Source organism: Gorilla gorilla, chromosome 11, assembly GCF_029281585.2.
Source record: "Gorilla gorilla gorilla isolate KB3781 chromosome 11, NHGRI_mGorGor1-v2.1_pri, whole genome shotgun sequence".
NCBI lineage: Eukaryota > Metazoa > Chordata > Mammalia > Primates > Hominidae > Gorilla > Gorilla gorilla.
The window spans coordinates 112,689,114-112,709,106 of record NC_073235.2 but is presented as its reverse complement, the minus strand read 5'-3'; the positions used below and the strand labels follow the sequence as shown (position 1 = coordinate 112,709,106).

Here is a 19,993-nt window from a genome sequence, read left to right as displayed (position 1 = left end):
AATTAAACTGTTTGGGAAGAATTGTTTAAATAAAATGTATTACACATTGCCTTTTTTGGGTGGTACTGAACTTAATTTTCTCCCCAAAATGTATCAGTCATTTAATGAGATTCTGCTTAAGAAATTTAGGACACCCATTTGTGAGGGTAAATTCCATTCATCAGGGCAAACACAGATTACAGGTAGCCCTGGAACTGAGGAATAGCTTTGATTGTTGGTAACATTTGCAGGTCCACAGCTTCCTGATCAACCTTACACTACTCTGTAATTTCATGTGTCTCTTTTTTGGTGTTGAAAACCCCACCTTCCTGATGTCTGGGCTTCCACAGCTGCTGCTTCTTAAAGTAAGCATCAGTATGATGTTTGAGGATTTCATATTGCTGAGAGCAATTTTTGTGGAGGTCGCGATGGCAAATTTCTGGTGTGTTCCTCGTAGAGGAACTCGACTGAGGACCAGAGATCCAGTTACAGGTAACAAGCCAATGCCCATCTGCTTCAGGAAAATCACCTTCTTGCCTCTGTGGCGGCCAGTGAGGATGATCAGAATGCTCCTGGGAGCTGGCTTGCAGTTTTCTCACATGCTAACTGGCTTGCAGTTATTTGCTGTGGCTCAACAGCTTTCAAGGCACGTCTTCCCTAAGATAATATCAAGGCAATTTGTGAAGTTTAACCACCTGGGTACCACTGTTCTTGTCACCGCCAACTGATTTTCTAATGGCTGCAAGAACCTCTTTCTGTTTTCAATCTTGGATTCATTGGGTGAGTATTTCCTTTTATGCATGTCTTTCCTAGAATACATAGCAGATCGGGCATATCTGCCAATTCTTCTGACAATTGACAGGAATTCGGCCTTTGGATTTTTAGCCTTGAAGTTACCCCTTTTCACCTTGCCACTAGTGTCAGCCTTCTTGCCTTCAGGCTTCTTCTCCTTAGTATCCGGCTTCTCAACTTTTTCCATCTGCCATCTTGTAAGATGGGAAAGAGCTGAACTTAATTTTTTTGATAACTCAGGTTCACCACCATGATCACATTCTCAGGGGTTACAGAGATAAATAGCTGTATATCTATAAAACAATTCACTGAATAATTAACTAGTACCTACTGAGTGACTTCTGTGTGCCAGGCATTTGGATTGGATACCAGGTATATGATAATGAACAAAACCAGATGGAATTTCTATCTTTGTGACATAAAGTCTAGTTGTGAAAAAAAATGACACCACCTAAATGATCACACAAATGTATAATTTTAAACCTTGATCAAGTGCTATGAAGAAAATTTTTATTGTTAAGAATATTACTTTGGAATTAGATCACCGTTCAATCCCAAACTGACCAATTGGTAGTATTGTGATCCTGCACAGCAATCTGAATTAGATAGAATGAGAACAGCCTGTTTTCTGGGTTGTGTTGTGAAGATCAAATGAGGTAACAAATGTGATGTTATTTTGTTAATTTTTTACGTGCTTATTATCTGTCTTCCTGGACTTGAACATAAGCTTCAGGAGAGTAAGAATTTTTTGGTCTATCTTACTGAACTGTTGTTTTCCTTAGTACTTGGATCAGAGAGTCACATCATGGGCATGAATTAATATTTGTTGAATGAATGAAATGTTGTTCATGATTTCTTGCCCATACTCAGCATTCATAAGGAATATTTTGTACTTAACATATTTTTTCTTCCCTATAGTCAGATTGATATTCTATTTGTTGCTTTCGTGGCTGTCTCCTGCAGTTCTGCTTCTCTTCCTAATTTGACTCTGGACTAGAAAATCAGATAACCAATGTGATAGATGACATAGATGTCTCTGTAATAAGAGATATTTAAAAAAATCTGTAAGAGAGAAGGCCTCTCTTAAAAGCAACAAGAGGATGGCCAGGCGTGGTGGCTCATGCCTGTTAATTCCAATAATTTGAGAGGCTGATGCAGGAGGATCACCAGCAGTTCAAATCCAGCTTGGGCAACATAGGAAGACTCCATGTCTACAAAAATAAGAAAAGTGAGCCAGATGTGTTGATGCATGTGGTCTCAGCTGCTTGGGACGCTGAGGTGGGAGGATTGCTTGGTCCCAGGAGGTCAGGGCTGCAGTGAGCCATGACCATGCCACTGCACTCCAGCCGAGGTGACAGAGCAAGATCCTGTCTCAAAAAAAAAAAAAAAAAAAAAAAAGGAACAGGAGTGAACTTTCATGCATAAACTTACTGAGATCTCTTTTTGTTATTTAAAGGCCTTTTAAACATTTCAGCTACATTCTATATATATAGTTGATGTTGCCACATAAGGAACCTCATAAATGAAATGTTACAGTTCTTCTAATAAAGCATGCTTATTATAGCTTTATATCACATTATATCATAATTTTTGTATATAATTAGGTTAGAAGAAATTTAAATTTTTAATTTTTAAAGGTTAGCCTCATTCTGTTTGTATACTAATTTTTGTGGATCATATAGAACTTTTGTTTGATATAATTCTCTTAAGTATTTAAGTATTAACTCATACTTAAATATGAATTCTTCATAATTTTAAGTATTAATGGTAATGATCTGTCCTCACAGTGCATTTAAAGTAAACTTACCTGGTTAATTATTTCCCAGGGCATGTTTGCACACTTGCTATTTATTGATTACTAACTCCTATGTTTTATTTAATAACAATATCTCCTAGAAAAGTGTCAAGAGTTTTTTTTTTAGCTTTATTAATCTTGGCAGTATGGTCTCAGATGACTCACCAGGAACTGTGCAACTAAGAAGATTGAGTCTTCAAACAAATGAAGCATTACATTTTATTATCATAGGGATAGTTTTTGGTTTTCAGATCTCATGCTCTAAAATGAAGATAAAATGTTATAAATTAATCCTTGTTTATCCCATGGGGTATTATCTTTGAGAAAGTGAATTCCTACTTGAAATAGTGTCTAGATTTTTGTCATTGTTTGTTTTGTTTTTGCTTTAATGAGTCCCAGAATATGACATGAAATTAAATTCCGATGAATTATTGCCATGCTATTTATTTCTACTAATGATAATTATCTCATGTGACATGCAACTATCCTTTCTTAATTGGATATCATAATTGAAAAACTGCAGTTAGGCTGGCAAACTAATCACATAAAAAGTAAATTTTTTACCCTCAATATTTTCAATAGTCACTTCTCAATTATGAGAAAACATTGTTTGTTAGAAGCATATTCTAAGTTGATGTTTTCAGTATAATTTTGGATTCCTGTGAATGGCAATATTATATATAATAATTATTAATAAATAATTATGATAAATATATACATAGTTTACTTTTTCCTTTATAACTCTAATATAAGCCTAAAACCTAATATTATATAAGTGAATATATTAATAAATTGTGGTACAACCACTAGATCTAATATCATGTAACTATACAAAATTATGTATGTAGAAAATATATAATCATATGGAAACATGCTTATATTGAAATATTAAGTGGAAAAATGAGGACATTAAAATTATAGCACAGTATGATTTTATAGAAAAAAGATGTGAAGGGTATAAATGAAAACTATATTTCTGTTGAGAAGATGGGATTTTGAAAAATATTTCAGCATTTATTCAAGTTTTTTTGTATTTTTGTTTTCTTTAAAATATAAAATAGAAATTATCTGTAAGTGTCTCAGATCAGACAAATATTTGACAAACTTTATGTCTCAATTATCAGGTAGAAAAGTATGGCTATCATATTGGTTTCCTCGTCTCTTTGCCTTTATGTGTTAAAAAGTCCCACTTTAAGTTAAGAGCCAGAGATAAGAATGACAGATAGTTCTGTAATAATTGGTCTTTTCCCCCATCTACTTTTATTGTGGAAAACTTCAGACATATAGAAAGCATAGTAAAGTGAACCCACATATTCTCAGCTTTAACAGTTTTCAAAATTTTGCTAATTCTTTTGTTATTCCTTTTCCTGACACACTTTCTTTTTCTAGGCATTTGTAAAGCAGTTTCTAGTGATTGTTATTTTAACTATAAATAGTTCTTTATATTTCATTGATAAGCCTTTTAACATACCTACCACTTTATTATCACATTTAATACTGTTAACCGTAATTTGTTAGTCTTGAAATTCTCTATCCATATTCAAATTTCTGCTTGTCTCAAAATTATCTTTTTATGATTAATTTGTTAAAACCTGTATCCGAAGTCCATAAATTACATTTGGTTATTATGTCTCTTAAGTCTCTTATTTTCAATAGCCATTTCAAAATGTATTAGACATCCTAATAAAAGAGAAAAAAAAGGCCGGGCGTGGTGGCTTACGCCTGTAATCCCAGCACTTTGGGAGGCCAAGGCGGGTGGATCATGAGGTCAAGAGATCGAGACCATCCTGGCCAACATGGTGAAACCCCATCTCTACTAAAAAATACAAAAATTACCTCAGCGTGGTGGCACGTACCTGTAGTCCCAGCTACTTGGGAGGCTGAGGCAGGAGAATTGCTTGATCCTGGGAGCCGGAGGTTGCAGTGAGCCGAGATCGTGCCAATGCACTCCAGCCTGGCGACAAAGTGAGACTGTGTCTCAAAAAAGAGAGAGAAAAAAAAAAAAGAAATCACTATATTGCTCAGAGTATATTTTCTTGCCATCTTTTTAATATAGTCTTTTCATAGTTTAGATCTATTAGAAGTAATTTTATATCTTTTTCAGTTAATATTGTATCTGAAGCTTTTTATACTTAAAATAGTTTTTTCCCACTTCAGTACCTACAGTAAGATGGATCTTAATTTTTCTTTCTAAGACGGAGTCTCACTCTTGTTGCCCAGACTGGAGTGCAGTGGTGCGATCTCGGCTCACTGCAACCTCCATTTCCTGGGTTCAAGCGATTTTCCTGCTTCAGCCTCCTGAACAGCTAGGATTACAGGTGCCCGCCATCACACCTGGCAAATTTTTGTATTTTTAGTAGAGACAGGGTTTCACCATGCTGGCCAGGCTGGTCTCGAACTCCTGACCTCAGGCAATCTGCTTGTGTCGGCCTCCCAAAGTGCTGGGATTACAGGCATGAGCCACTGCGCCCAGCCTTAATTTTTTTAGATACTACATCTTATTTTTAAAGAATGTCATTTTACAGTGTACTACAACACATTTTCTTATTGTTAGAGTTGAAGAGACTTCCATTTTTGAGTAAGAGGTGTAGTTTCTCTACTTATTACCCAGAGTAAGGGAAATGGTCTAGGAACTGTTTTCTCTATACCAGGCAATGCCAGATCTTGATCTATTTGATCATTTGAGAGAGGTATTTACTTTTGCCAATTGGAGGCAAAAGTAAGTTTAAGTCTTATTTTTTATTAGTTTCTTACATTTTTTTTTTTTTTTTGAGATGGGGTCTCGCTCTGTCGCCCAGGGCTGGAGTGCAGTGGCATGATCTCGGCTCACTGCAAGCTCTGCCTCCCGGGTTCATGCCATTCTCCTGCCTCAGCCTCCCAAGTAGCTGGGACTACAGATGCCCACCACCTCGCCCGGCTAATTTTTTTGTATGTTTAGTAGAGACGGGGTTTCACCGTGTTAGCCAGGATGGTCTCAATCTCCTAACCTCGTGATCCGCCCAAATTTGATTACTGCCATCCTAAATGCCATTGGGTTATCTGAATATGTGATGCATTCGTATCTCCCAGTACTATCAAGGATAAAGGAGGTAATAAATTCAGATATTGGCAGGACTTTATGTAGCAGGGAAAGTATGGAAAAGGTTGCTGCCTACCTTAGTTACAATAGGTTGAATTCGTCAAAGGACTTCCAACTGGAAAAGGAGAAACTTGAAATAGAGATTACAAGTCATGCAGTAACTATGATTCTTAGGTGCATATGTTTATGGATATATTAGTTTCCTAGGGCCGCTGTATTTTAAGCCACTAATTGTGTGGCTTAAAATAACAGGTGTTTCTTATTACACAGTTCTGGAGGCTAGAAGTTCAAAATTAAGGTGTCAAGATCATACTTCCTGTGAAGGTTCTAGGGAATCCTTCTTTGCCTCTTCCTAGCTTCTGGTGGTTGCCTGCAGTTCCTTGACTTTCCTTGTAAGACATACACACATCACTCCAAACTCTGCCTCTATCTTTACATGGCATTCTTTCTTTGTGTGTCTCTTCTTGTAAGGAAATTACTGATTTGATTTAGGGCTCATCCTCATCCAGTGTGTCCTCATCTTAACTAATCACATTTGCCAAGTATTTCCAAATAATGTTACATTCTGAGGTTCTGGGTAGACATGAGCTTTGAGGAGACACTATTCAACCCAGTTTAGTGGGTGTGGGCATTTGTGTATAGTTTTATGGGTGGAGGGGGACACCTAGGAAACTATCATAATCTCTGTGAGAATGCACATTCGAATTTTCTTCAGAGTTTATTTCTACTTTTACTTAAGTAGTTTAATTTGAGAATGGTGTGAATGTGGGGGAAATGTTAGAAACCACTGACTTAAAACAATAGTTTTAAATTGTATGTTGAATAAGTCCCTATTTGCTGCTATTCCTTGAACTTAGTTTCCTTGGCTCCATAGTGTATTTTGAAGCAAAGGGCAGGACATATGCACCATGAAGTGGTAATATGAAAAGATGGAGGCCATTAGTTTAGCATGTGCTGGTATTGGTCTATTTTTCCATAAAGTATAGCTCTTCAGTTAATCATTGTCCTGGTATACAAGGGAAATTTTTAATTATGACTTTCTTACTATGAGTAATTCCTGGCTTTTGAGGATATCTTAAGGATATGGATCTTTCACACTCCTATGCTGAAGATCTTTGAATTTTCTTTTCCTGTGCTTGACATCGAGTGCTGAATGTAGTTTAGTACATGTCTTAGATTCCAAATGTCTAAAAGCATTTTTATCACATATCATTAAGTAGCAGCATTTTCCAAAGCAGTCATCTATCATGTTGTAATCTTTCTGATTGGATGGTAAATGCATCCTTACAAATTATCAGCATTACAGTATTTCATCAAAATGGAATATGCACTTTGGGAGGCCGAGACGGAAGGATCGCTTGAGCCCAGGAGTTCCAAACCATCCAAGAAATTTGACGAGACTGTGTCTGTATGGAACATAAAAAATTAGCCAGGCATGGTGGCATGCACCTGTAGTCCCAGCTACTCAGAGGCCTGAGGCAGGAGCATCACTTGAGCCAAGAAGGTTGACACTGCAGTGAGCTGTGTTCATACCAGATGCACTCCAGCCTGGGAGACAGAATGAGATTCTGTCTGAAAAACAAAAAACCCTAACTTTGTAAACCAAAGAGTCAGATTTAGAAGGAAACTTCAAGGCAGTGAAAATATATATCTTTTTTTAAAGTTGTCTAGTAGCCTTCTATTTAATAGAGCTTCTTTGGCTCTTAGACTAAAATGTTCAACATTTACTTATTCACCAAACTAATTATTTAGGTGTAGTGTGTGTTATGCATATGCTGTACTAAACCCAGGGCTGGAATGATAAACCTGACAACATATGTGTATGTACAGTATTTCTCCATTCTCTCAACAAATAATCATTGTGTATCTGCTATATGTAAGGCATAATATCAGGAATTTCTGATGCAAGGATAAACAAAATAGACACAGTCTCTGCACTACTGACAGTCTAGAAAGGAAGACAGATTAATCAGATAATCATGCAAATAAATATAAAATTATCACTATGAAAATGCTAGGAAGGAGAGGTGAACAGTGAGTGCTCACCTTTCAGAGCTCAGGGAATTTGACCTAGTCTTTGGAGGGAGATCATGCAGGAGCTAGAAAACTTCCCCAAGGAACTGACTTTGGATCTGAGAGTTAGATGATTATTGGAAATTATGTAGTGAAGAGGATGTGTGAAGATTCTAGGAAGCAAAAATAACATGTAGATCTTATACAGTATGAAGTGTGAATTATTTATAAAGAAAGGAAGCAGTATGGTTGGAAATGTCAACCTAAGGAAAGAAAATGAGGCAGAATTAATATAGAGACTTTATTTGGGTCAAGGTTGAGGACTGCAGCCTGGGAAACATTGGGAAGTGCTCCATTTGGCCTTTGTTACAAGCAGGTGTTTTTTTGTTTGTTTTGTTTTGTTTTTCTGAGACACAGTCTTACTCTGTTGCCCAGGCTGGAGTGCAGTGGCACAGTCTTGGCTCACTGCAACCTTCACCTCCCTGGTTCACGCGATTCTCATGCCTCAGGCTCCCAAGTAGCTGGGACTACAGGCATGCACCACCACGCCTGGCTGATTTTTGTATTTTTGGTACAGACAGGGTTTCACCATGTTGGCCAGGCTGGTCTCAAACTCCTGGCCTCAAGTGATCCACCTGCTTCAGCCTCCCAAAGTGCTGGGATTACAGGCATGAGCCACCATGCCCAGCCACAAGCAGATTTTTAAAGGCAAAAAGGGACAAGGGACTTTGTCTAAGCCCACAAAAGGGGATGATACAAATTTATGTTTGACATGAATTCTTACTGGTTTACAAAAGTAACATTGATTACTGATTGGCTATATGTTGTTGAACTATAGTTTGTTAAGGTGTCTAGTGTATGGTATGTTTTGGCTACTTGGTGTCAGTTAGTCTACAGCCCACATAGCAAGTGGCTTCAAGAGTTAGGTATTTAGCTCAAACGGGGAGCAAGACATGACTGCTGTCACATTTTTATTTGTTTATTTTTTATTTTTGTAGAAACGGTCTCGCTTTGTTGCCCAGGCTGGATTCAGACTCCTAGGCTCAAGAGATCCTCCTGCCTCAGCCCGCTGAGTAGCCAGAACTATAGGCATGCCATGTCACATTTTAATGCTTCTCTGGGCTTGGTAATTTAAAGGGACTTGAATTTCTCAGATTAAAAATTTGTTTTCTTTCTCAGAACACAGAGAACAAGGGAAAGCATCATGCAAGATGAGACAAGGGAAAGCATCATGCAAGATGAGGCAAGAGAACTATGGCAGAGGCCAGACCTATCAGGGCCTTTTAAAAGATTAAGGATTTAAGTCTTTCAAGAGCAATGGGAGGATGTTGGAAGATTTTAAGCAGTGTATGTGTGTGTGTGTGCATGCACGCGTGTGAGTGTGTGTGTTGTAGGGTGGCAGGGCAGGTATGACAGGATCAGATTGTTCTTTCCAAATAATTGGTATAGAAGGGACTAGAGGAGAAAATGTGGATGAGGGAGACCAGTTTCAAGGCTATTGAGTAACCCTGGTACAAGATAGCTTGGATTAGGGAGGAGGCCAGGGAAATATAGAAAGGTGTAAGCCTGAAACCCACTCTCACTACTTCCCCATCCTCAATTATTTAATTCCTTTTCAGAACAAGTTATGTTATATGCCTGCAACCCGAAGGATCTAAACTATATCATTTGGAAGATTTTTATTATTCTCCAGCTTCCAGTTAGAAATCTAAAAAAAAAAAAAAAAAGGAATGTATTGCTTCAGCTGGTTCTCTCCCACTTGTAAGCTTGCTTTTTTAGAAGTACAATGATAACCATATATATATATATACATACATATTTTTTTTTTGAGACAGAGTCTCACTCTGTTGCCCAGGCTACAGGGGCTCAATCTCAGCTCACTGCAACCTCTGCCTCCCAGGGTCAAGCGATTCTCCTGCCTCAGCCCCCAGAGTAGCTAGGATTATGGGTATGGGCCACCAGGGTCAGCTAATTTTTGTATTTTTGGTAGAGACGGGGTTTAATTATGTTGGCCAGGCTGGTCTCGAACTCCTGACCTCAAGTGATCCGCCCGCCTTGGCCTCCCAAAGTGCTGGAATTACAGGTGTGAGCCACTGCGCCCAGCCGATAATTATATTTTGATAATTATTCTACAACAATATTTGATGGTGGCCTGTTGCATCCTCAGTTTCTAGGGTTTCATAGATACACTTTAATCTCAGTGGGAACACTAAGCTTTATCATTTATTGAAATATTCTTTTTCTTCTGGACCTTCTCCTCTTCTTATTATGACTTTAAAAAAATTTTTTAAGGACTGTCATCTAGGCAGGAGTTGTGGTGCACACCTGTAGTCCTAGCTACTCAGAAAGCTGAGGCAGGAGGATCCCTTGAGCCCAGGAGTTTGAGGCTGCAGTGAGCTACAATTGTACTACTGCCTTCCAGCCTGGGCAACAGAAGGAAACCCTGTCTGTAAAAAAGAAAGAAAGAAAGAAAGATTTTTAAAAAGAGATAAACCTTATTTTTTTTTAAAAGACTGTCATGTGATGATGGTTTCTTATATTGATTTATTAATGATATCCTTGTCTTACAGGTATCATTAGGTTCCTATTTTAGTCAATACTTAATTACCTGAATCATCATCTCCTGGGGAAAAAGCATTAGATTACAGAAGCACAGGATCAGGCTTGTGTTGTCTTCCTCAAAATTTTCTCAGGATTTTCCTCATGTTTTGCTTTCAATGAGGTTAATTGATTGGGCAGTCTCATTATTGTTAATGTGTGAAATAAGTGAATTTATCAGTGGTTTACAATAACCATTTACAATAACCTTCATCCATTATTTATGGAAATGATTTTGTACTACATTAGCTTTGATGAGAATATGCAGTTTGCACATTGATTAGTAGTGAAATAAACATATTTCACATCTTTAAATTTCCATGTATTCATTTATTTAAGGATAGATGTTGATGATACTTTGCAAGAATTCTTATTAATTAGAAAGTGTTAGAATCTAAGGATAATTTGCCTGCAGATGGGAACGTAAGAAAAGGAATAAAACTGAACTTTTTTTCCTCTGGTAATATGTTAGCCCCCTTAGAAATTTAAAAATTGTATACTGTAATGCACCATGTAATGATGTTTCTAGTCAACGAAGGACCACATATACAACAGTGGTCCCATAAGATTATAATGAAGCTGAAAAATTTCTATTATCTAGTGACATTGTAACTATGATAATGTTGTAGAGCAATGCATTACTTTTTCTATGTTTAGATACACTAATACTTACCATGTCTATCATGTTAAAGTTGCCTACAGCATTCAGTATGGTAACATGTTTTACAGGTTTGTAGCCTAGGAGCAAGAGGCTATACCATATAGCCTAGGTGTGTAATAGGCTTTACCATCTAGGTTTGTGTAAGTACACTCAATGGTGTTCACACAAATAAAAAATCACCTAACGATGCATTTCTCAGAAGGTATCCCCATTGTTAAGTGACACATGACTGTATAACATTTAGTGACACAAAGATAAGCTTTCCAATTATCTTTAAGCCAGCCTATGAGCCTCTAGCCAGTTCAGAAGTTGTGTCCTTTCATTTCATAAGATGAGGGCTCATCTTCTTTGGGCTAAGCCTTCCATGGGGAGGGGAAAGCTAACATCTCATTAACAACTGGAGTTGTAAATAGTGGTAAAAGTTAGTTAAGTAGGTCTCAGGCTCTGGAATAAGCTTTTAATTTTCCCTAGACACGTCCTTGAGCAATGTCTTTTAAGAGCCAGTGTAACTTCTGCCTAAATGTGCTTCTGACTTGCTGGACAAAGAACCTCTTTTGGTGCTGGATCAACTCCTAACTTCCTGGATCCTACATCTCCTGACTTAACTGCCTCTAATGCCAGCTACCTACTGAAACCTGTCTTCTTCTTGACCTCGACTCACTTCTATGCTAGCCACTTAGCCTGTTCAGTGCCTAACTTCATATTGGCTCTCCTGTATGCCTTCTGCTCCCCCTTGATATGACAGAAAATAAAATCTAGCTGTGAGATTGGACCTGTTAATTTGAGAGAAGCATTATACCCTAAATCTTTCCTAGCCATCAACATGATGAAAGATTTTTAGAACCTTTGGCTGGGCGCGGTGGCTCACGCCTGTAATCCCAGCACTTTGGGAGGCCGAGGCGGGCGGATCACGAGGTCAGGAGATCGAGACCATCCTGGCTAACATGGTGAAACCCCATCTCTACTAAAAATACAAAAAAAAATTAGCCGGGCGTGGTGGCGGGTGCCTGTAGTCCCAGCTACTCGGGAGGCTGAGGCAGGAGAATGGCGTGAACCCGGGAGGCGGAGCTTGCAGTGAGCGGAGATCGCGCCACTGCACTCCAGGCTGGGTGACAGAGCGAGACTCCATCTCAAAAAAAAAAAAAAAAAAAAAAAAAGAACCTTTTATTTACCGAGACTTAAAGCATTCTTGCTAGAGCTCTCTGGAGACTTAATATTTTAAAGGTGAGGTAGTTGTCATCAACTCCTTTTTTCTATATTGGTCTGGCCAGTAGTGCATAATCAATTATGTATTTGTTGAATGTATGATAGTCACCAAATGCCATATTTAATTATTCTATTTAGTTTTACCAACACAAGCCATTCAGACACCTTTATTTCTGGTTTCTTATTACTATGTAAGCATTCTTGAATTATTTACTTTATCCACAAGCTAATATAATATTTTATAGTAGCCATAAATATGATTCAAAAACAATACTGCTATAGAAAAACCATATTTTATATTTACTGGTAAACACCAATTCTACTTGAACCAAATAGCATATTTAGAACTTATATATTGAACAGCAGTATCACATAATAGCAGATTCATTTGTTAATATTAGAATACTAAATTGACTAGCTTTTGTCTACATAACTAAGGTTAAAATTGGTAACTTGTAGGGCCTGAAAAGCTTAATTATTGTATATATAATATGATAGTATAAATGAAGTTAAATTTATGTGGCATCGAGGGTTATCATCCTCCTGATGTTCTGATATTGTAAAATATTTGAAATATTTCAATATAATTTTTAAAAAATAATATAAAGAATAAATATAAAATTATGCTCTTTTCATGTGTAGCTTAGGTGATCTATTTCATTATTTTATAGTTGTTGTTTCTGTAACATTGGAAATCTAAAAAAAATCCTAAAATGTAGTAGGGTTACAGCTCTGTTTCAAAATTCACTGAAATGTTATTAATATGTAGTGCTTATATGAGAGCAACTAATAGCCAGGTGCAGTGGCTCATGCCTGTAATCCCAGCACTTTGGGAGGCCAAGATGGGCAGATCACCTGAGGTCAGGAGTTCAAGACCAGCCTGGCCAACATGGTGAAACCCCATCTCTACTAAAATATGAAAACTAGCAGGTAGCAGGCATGATGGCAGGTGCCTATAATCTTAGATACTTGGGCAGCTAAGACAGGAGAATCACTTGAAACCAGGAGACGATGGTTGCAGTGAACCGAGATCGCACCACTGCACTCCAGCCTGGGCGGCTGAGTGAGACTCCATCTCAAAAAAAAAAAAAAAAAAAAACCCAGAAACTAATAATGGAGTGATGACTTTAGTTCTTTTAAAAACCTGTAATCTATGTATTTTCATCATACACAAAAAGAATTTTGTGTAAATAGTTAAAATACTGTAATTGACATGAATTATTGTTTTACAATGAGCAATTACATTACACTAGTAAACTCATGAGCATTTTCTAACTTATGGTATATTTGTTTTGCAGGAGAAAATAGATGTAAAGATGGTTTTCACAACTTGAATATGTAATTTCCCGTTAATACAAAATATTTTACCAATTGTTACCACAAAATTGGTTAAAATTAATACTTTTCTGTCATAATAGATCAAGGCAATTTACATTTAGTTTTCTTTGTCTTTTTTGTTTGTTTTGTTTTGTTTTATTCCCTTCCCACCCCCTAATTATTTCATGGCATTTCAGTGCATCAGAGAATTTAGATGAGCTGTCTTCCTCCAGTAGCTGGTTACTTAACCAGAAGCACAGTAAGAAAAAGAGAAAAGACAGGACAAGATTGAAATCTTCATCCTTGACTTTCATGAGTACATCAGCCCGAACAAGGCCACTTCAGAGTTTCCACAAACGAAAACTCTACAGATTGAGCCCTACTTTTTATTGGACTCCACAGGTAAGGCTGCCTTTGGGAAGAAAACATGATCAAAGATTCACCATCAGCATATTTCAAGTATGAGAAGATGTAGATTGTTATTTAGAATAACACTTATTTTGAATAATTACATGTAGAAAACTTACAAATATAGTTTAAAAATGATATAGTAGATATTAATAATACTAAAGTGGGCTTTAGTAATTTTTTAAACATTGCAAGCAGTGTGCTCTGAAACTTCTCACATCCCCAGTTTTTTTAAAGATCTATTATGCCTAAACTAATTTGAGAGAAAATGAAATGTCAAGATGATTTTTAAAATCTACTGTCAAAGAGGGTAAACACAAATGTACTACATATTTGTCTCATAAATATTTGCTCAGAAGAAGAAAATCTGCACAGCTGTCAGTTATTTTGGAAGAAGTAACGTTGCTTTCCTTTTTAGGTTTGATATTTATTAATCTTGTTGAGTGCTCCTTTTCCTTCTTCTAGAACATAAGCAATACAGTTTTAGATGCTCATGCTTACAATTTTTACAAATTAAGTATACTTCATTAGAAACATTCATTTTGTAAAACGTATTTTTCATGTGTGAACAAAATAATGGGTATACTTCCTTTAGTGTACTTCTAAACCAGCTGTGATGAAAAGCAAAATAAGTTATCTCTAGTTCTTGCTGGATATGCTTCCCCCTGACAATTAACGTTAGATTTCTTAATATATCAAAGGAAAGAAATTATTGATACTACTATTTAATATTGTTTCTGATTATCATTACGTTATCTATTTAAATATGTTTATTAAAATAAAGATGCTTTGTTTTATTAGGAAACAATTTTAAGCTCTTTTATCAGGGTCCAGTTATAAATAGGAATGTGGATTCTGACAAATTAGCTTTCATTGAAAGACTTTTCCTGCCCGGTGCGGTGGCTTATGCCTGTAATCCCAGTACTTTGGGAGGCCAAGGCAGAGGGATCACTTGAGGTCAAGAGTTCGAGACTGGACTGGCCAACATGGCGAAACCCCGTCTCTACTAAAAATACAAAAATTAGCTCAGCGTGAAAAATACAAAAATTTGCCCAGCCTGGTGGCGGTGCCTGTAATCCCATCCACTAGGGAGGCTGAGGCAGTAAATCTGATTCCAAAGCCCATGTTCTTTTTATAAACATTTATAGCAACAAAAATAAACCAAACCTTTTGTGGGCCGGAAGTCAGTAAAGACAGTATATTTCAGGGTTTGTAAGGTTAGAGGTATTAGGAAATATATAGAAAAGATGGGTTTTGAAAGACAAGCAGAGTTTTGAAGGTTATGGTGAAGAGAAAGAAAGGATTTTAAGTGAATAATTGGAACAAAGATGAAAAAAGTGATGGAGAATAGCAAATTCTGTTACCCTCAGCTTATCTCCCATATTGTCAGCCCAATAATTATTTACCTTTCTAAACTTAATTTAAATGTCGTTTCTCTCAGGAAGCCTTCCTTGACATGCCCAGAATGGTATATATATTGTTATAGCACCCTGTTTTAACCTTGCTGAGCTGGAATTTATTATACTATTTTATAATCATTTCTTTTCTGACTTTTCGGAAAAAAGTATGTTATGTTTTCAGAGAATAGGGGCTGTATCTTTTTATTTACAGATCTGCAGGGCCTTGAAGAGTACCTGTCTGATAGAATGTGCTCAATAAATAATTGTTTAATGTGTTAAAAAATTAACGAAGTGGAACATAGGAAAATATTTAAAAGGCAATAGAGAATTGGAACTCTGTGTGTGTGTGTGTGTGTGTGTGTGTGTGTGTGTGTGTTTGTGTGTTTCCTAGATTTGCCTACTGCAGTGGTCTAGAATAGTGATATTCCATATCCCATAGAACTTTCTTTTTTTTCTTTATGGAAAGTCTTGAGAACCATGGAACTTTCTGTAATGATTCAAATGCTCTATAAATCTATACTGTCCAATATGGTAGCTCCTAGACACATGTAGCTATTGAGCACATGAAACATGGCTTAGGTAATTGAGGAACTGAGTTTTTTTTTTTTTCCATTTTTTTTTTTAGACATCTCGCTATGTTGCCCAAGCTGGTCTTGAACTCCTGGGCTCAAGTGATCCTCCTGCCTTAGCCTCCCAAAGTGCTGGGATTACAGGTGTGAGCTACTGTGCCCATCCTGAATATTTAATTTATTTTGTTTTTATTTTAATTTAAGTAGCCACACATGGGTAATGGCTACCAAATTGGACAGCACAGATGTAGACTCAGACTTATCCTGATAAGTAATCAGTATGTCTGGAACTCATATTTTGTTTTCTAATACCATTTCCTACTAAAAGGAATCGGGGATTTCTGGAGAAATGGCTGGTCTCCAGGGCTGGGGAAGAAAAGGTATGATTATCCTGGAACATCGTAATGTTAACAAAAAGCAAGGAAGTGTTTAAAAAAATGATAAAGACATGTTGAAAGAACACAGAAGCTAGCTTGAAGAGGCCCCTACTGGCCAAATCTAGGACTATTTGGCATCAAAATAAATAAGGACAATATTGAACCATTGAAAAAATAGGAACTCATGAGTCCATACTGATGATAGATAAATTGGTGAAAAGGAAAACTTTTCCATATGCTAGGATGCTGATTAATAAATGTGGAATAAACAGTCAAATTAAAGAATCATTTTGCAATCATCATAGTAAAGATTGATTGGACAAGAATCATTAATGGGTATAAATCTGGGGTCAGGATTGAGGAGAGGTTTGATGAGGAACAAGATTTGCATGATCTTAAAGCAGGGGTCCCCAGTCCCCTGGTCACAGACCAGTACTGGTCCATGGCATGTTAGAAATAGGTCACACAGCAGGAGGTGAGCAGCAGCTGAGCGAGCATTACCGCCTGAGCTCTGCCTCCTGTCAGATCAGTGGCGGGAACTCACGGGAACTCAAACCCTATCGTGAACTGTGCATCTGAGGTATGTAGGTTGTGTGCTCGTTATGAGAATCTAAAGCCTGATGATTTGAAGTGGAACAGTTTCATCCTGAAACCATCTCCCCATCTCCTACACCCCCAATCTCCTGTCTGTGGAAAAATTGCTTTACATGAAACTGGTCCCTGTTGCCAAAAAAGTTGGGGACTGCTGTCTTAAAGTGCCTCCTGCCAGTTGCCAGGGGGCATATAGTAACTATATATACAGAAACAAACAATACTTTGCCTGAGTGATCAAAACTACTGTCACCTGTGAGGGAGGATAACACTGTGTAGTATTCTGACTAGAAATGTATAACCTGAATTTAATCATGAGTAAATATCAGACAAAGCCAAAATCAGACATACAGTATTAAAAAACAACTGGCCAGTATTCTTTTAAAAATGTCAATGTCATGAAAGCCAAGAAAGGCTAAGGACTTGTTTTAGATTGAAAGAGACACTAAAAAGATACATGACAACTAAATGAATATATCATCTAGAGCAGAATTCTTTTCAAGGGAAAAAAATTATTGGGACAATTGAGGAAACTAGACTATTGATGGTAGATTAGACAAAATATTTTATTAATGTTGAATTCCCTGAATATTATTGTTTTTGCAGTTATGTAAGAAAATATCCTTAGTCTATGAAATACACATTGAAATATTAAGGGTAAAATGGCTAAGGCATCCATTGTATATAATAAATAAACTTCCCTTCTGGAATGGTACCAGCCATGTGCAACCAAAAAGAGAGGGGAGTGAAATATTTAAAATATTGAAAAGCAAAAACAAACGCTGTAGTGGGCAGAATTGTGCCTCCCCCCCCCCCCCCACCACCCTGAAAGATATGTCTATGTCCTAACTCCTGGTTCCTAGGAATGTAACTGTTATGGGTTGAACTGTGTCCCTAAGAACTCTTATATTGAAGTTCTAACAGCTAGCACCTTAGAATATGACCTAATTTGGAAATTGGGTCATTAAAGATGCAATTAGTTAAGATGAAGTAATCAGGGTGGGCCCTAATCCAATATGACTGATGTCCTTATAAAAAGGGGTAACTTTGGTCGGGCATGGCAGCTCATGCCTGTAATCCCAACACTTTGGGAGGCTGAGGGGGGTGGATCACCTGAGGTTAGGAGTTTGAGACCAGCCTGGCCAACATGGCAAAATCCCGTCTCTACTAAAAAATACAAAAATTAGCCAGGCATCGTGGTTTGTGCCTGTAGTCCCAGCTACTTAGGAGGCTGAAGCATGAGAATCGCTTGAACCTGAGACGCGGAGGTTGCAGCAAGCTGAGATCATGCCACTGCACTCCAGCCTGGGTGACAGAGTGAGACTCTGTCTCTAAATAAATAATTAAAAAAAAAAATGAAAAAGGGGAATTTAGACACAGATGCATGCATACAGGATGAATGCCACATAAACATGAAAGTTGAGGTCAGAATGACACTTCTACAAGCCAAGGAACACCAAAGATTGGTGTTACTCTGTTGCCCAGGCTGGAATGCACTGGCACAATCTCAGCTCACTGCAACCTCCGCCTCCCAGGTTCAAGCAATTTTCCTGCCTCAGCCTCCCAAGTAGCTGGGATTACAGGTGCCCGCCACCACAGCCGGCTAATTTTTGTATTTTTAGTAGAGATGAAGTTTCACCATGTTGGCCAGGCTGGTCTCAAACTTCTGACCTCGTGATCCACCCGCCTCAGCCTCCCAAAGTGCTGGGATACAGGCGTGAGCCACTGCACCCGGCTACATATGTTTTATTTAAAAAAATTTTTATTGTGGTAAAATACATATAACATATACATATAACAGAGCAAACACCAGAAGATAGAGGATAGGCCTAGCAGAGTCTTCCTCTTAGTCCTTAAAAGAAACCAATCCTGCTGACATCTTGATTTGACTTCCAGCCTCCAGAACTGTTATTTTAGCCACTCATTTGTGGCATTTTGTTATGACACACCTAGCAAACTAATACAGTGGACATTTTTGTTAGTAAGGTCTTTGTAGTTGCAATTAAGGATCTTGAAATGAGATCATTTTGAATTTAGAATGGGTCCTAAATCCAGTGATTGGCGTCCTTATAAGAGAAAGGAGAGGGCTGGGCGCAGTGGCTCACGCCTGTAATCCCAGCACTTTGGGAGGCCGAGGCGGGTGGATCACGAGGTCAGGAGATCTATACCGTCCTGGCTAACACGGTGAAACCCCATCTGTACTAAAAAATACAAAAAATTAGCTGGGCGTTGTGGCGGGCGCCTGTAGTCCCAGCTACTCGGGGGCTGAGGCAGGAGAATGGCATGAACCCGGGAGGCGGAGCTTGCAGTGAGCGGAAATCGCGCCACTGCACTCCAGCCTGGGTGACAAATTGAGACTCCATCTCAAAAACAAAAAACAAAAAAAAAAAAAAGAGAGAACGGAGAAAGAGATTTGAGACACAGAGAAGGCTATATGAAGATGAAGGCAGAGATTTGAGTTATGCTTCCACAAGTTAAAGAATGTCAGGGGCCAAGCAGGCACAGTGGCTCACGCCTGTAATCTCAGCACTTTGGGAGGCTGAGGAAGGCGGATCATTTGAGGTCAGGAGTTCCAAACCAGCCTGACCAACATGGTGAAACCCTGTCTCTACTAAAAATACAAAAGTTAGCCGGGTGTGGTGGCAGGTGCCTGTAATCCCAGCTACTTGGGAGGCTGAGACAGGAGAATTGCTTGAACCCGGAAAGCAGAGGTTACCGTGAGCAGAGATCCTACCACTGCACTCCAGCCTGGGTGACAGAGTGAGACTCTGTCTCAAAAAAAAAAAGAATGTCAGGGGCAATAAATAAGTTAAAATCAAGGTGTTGGCAGAAAAAGTAAAATTTAAATTTAATTTAATTTTAAAAAAAGAATGCCAGGAGCCACAGAAACTGAATGAGTCAAGGAAGGATTATCCCCTAGAGCCATCAGAGGGAGTGTAGCCCAGCCAACACATCAATTTCAGACTTGTCCTTCACAACTATGAGAGAATTAATTTCTGTTGCTTTAAATCACTCACCTTATGGTAATTTATTATGGCAGTCCTAGGAAACTTATACAGAGTTTGGTGCCAGGAAGTAAGGTGCTGATGTAACAAATATTTAATGGTGGAAGTGGCTTTGGAACTGGGTAATGAGCAAAGGCTGGAAGAATTTTAAGGTCCATGATAGGGAAAAGCCTAGGTTTTGTGAGAGCTCAGAAGGAAATGAG

At 38.0% G+C, this 19,993-nt stretch overlaps 1 protein-coding gene and 1 pseudogene across 6 annotated transcripts in view; one reads left to right on the top strand and one right to left on the bottom strand.

The window, feature by feature from the left end:
• KANSL1L (KAT8 regulatory NSL complex subunit 1 like) overlaps nt 1-19,993 on the top strand; it is a 150,508-nt gene that overhangs the window by 82,601 nt on the left and 47,914 nt on the right. For all 6 annotated transcript variants that reach the window (XM_004033142.4, XM_019022456.4, XM_063695174.1 and 3 more), the window contains one exon: nt 13,638-13,842. In XM_004033142.4, coding sequence (XP_004033190.4) covers nt 13,638-13,842 — 205 coding nt within the window. The remainder of the gene's footprint in view (nt 1-13,637; nt 13,843-19,993) is intronic.
• Nucleotides 126-1,153, bottom strand: LOC109025832 (large ribosomal subunit protein eL6-like; annotated as a pseudogene).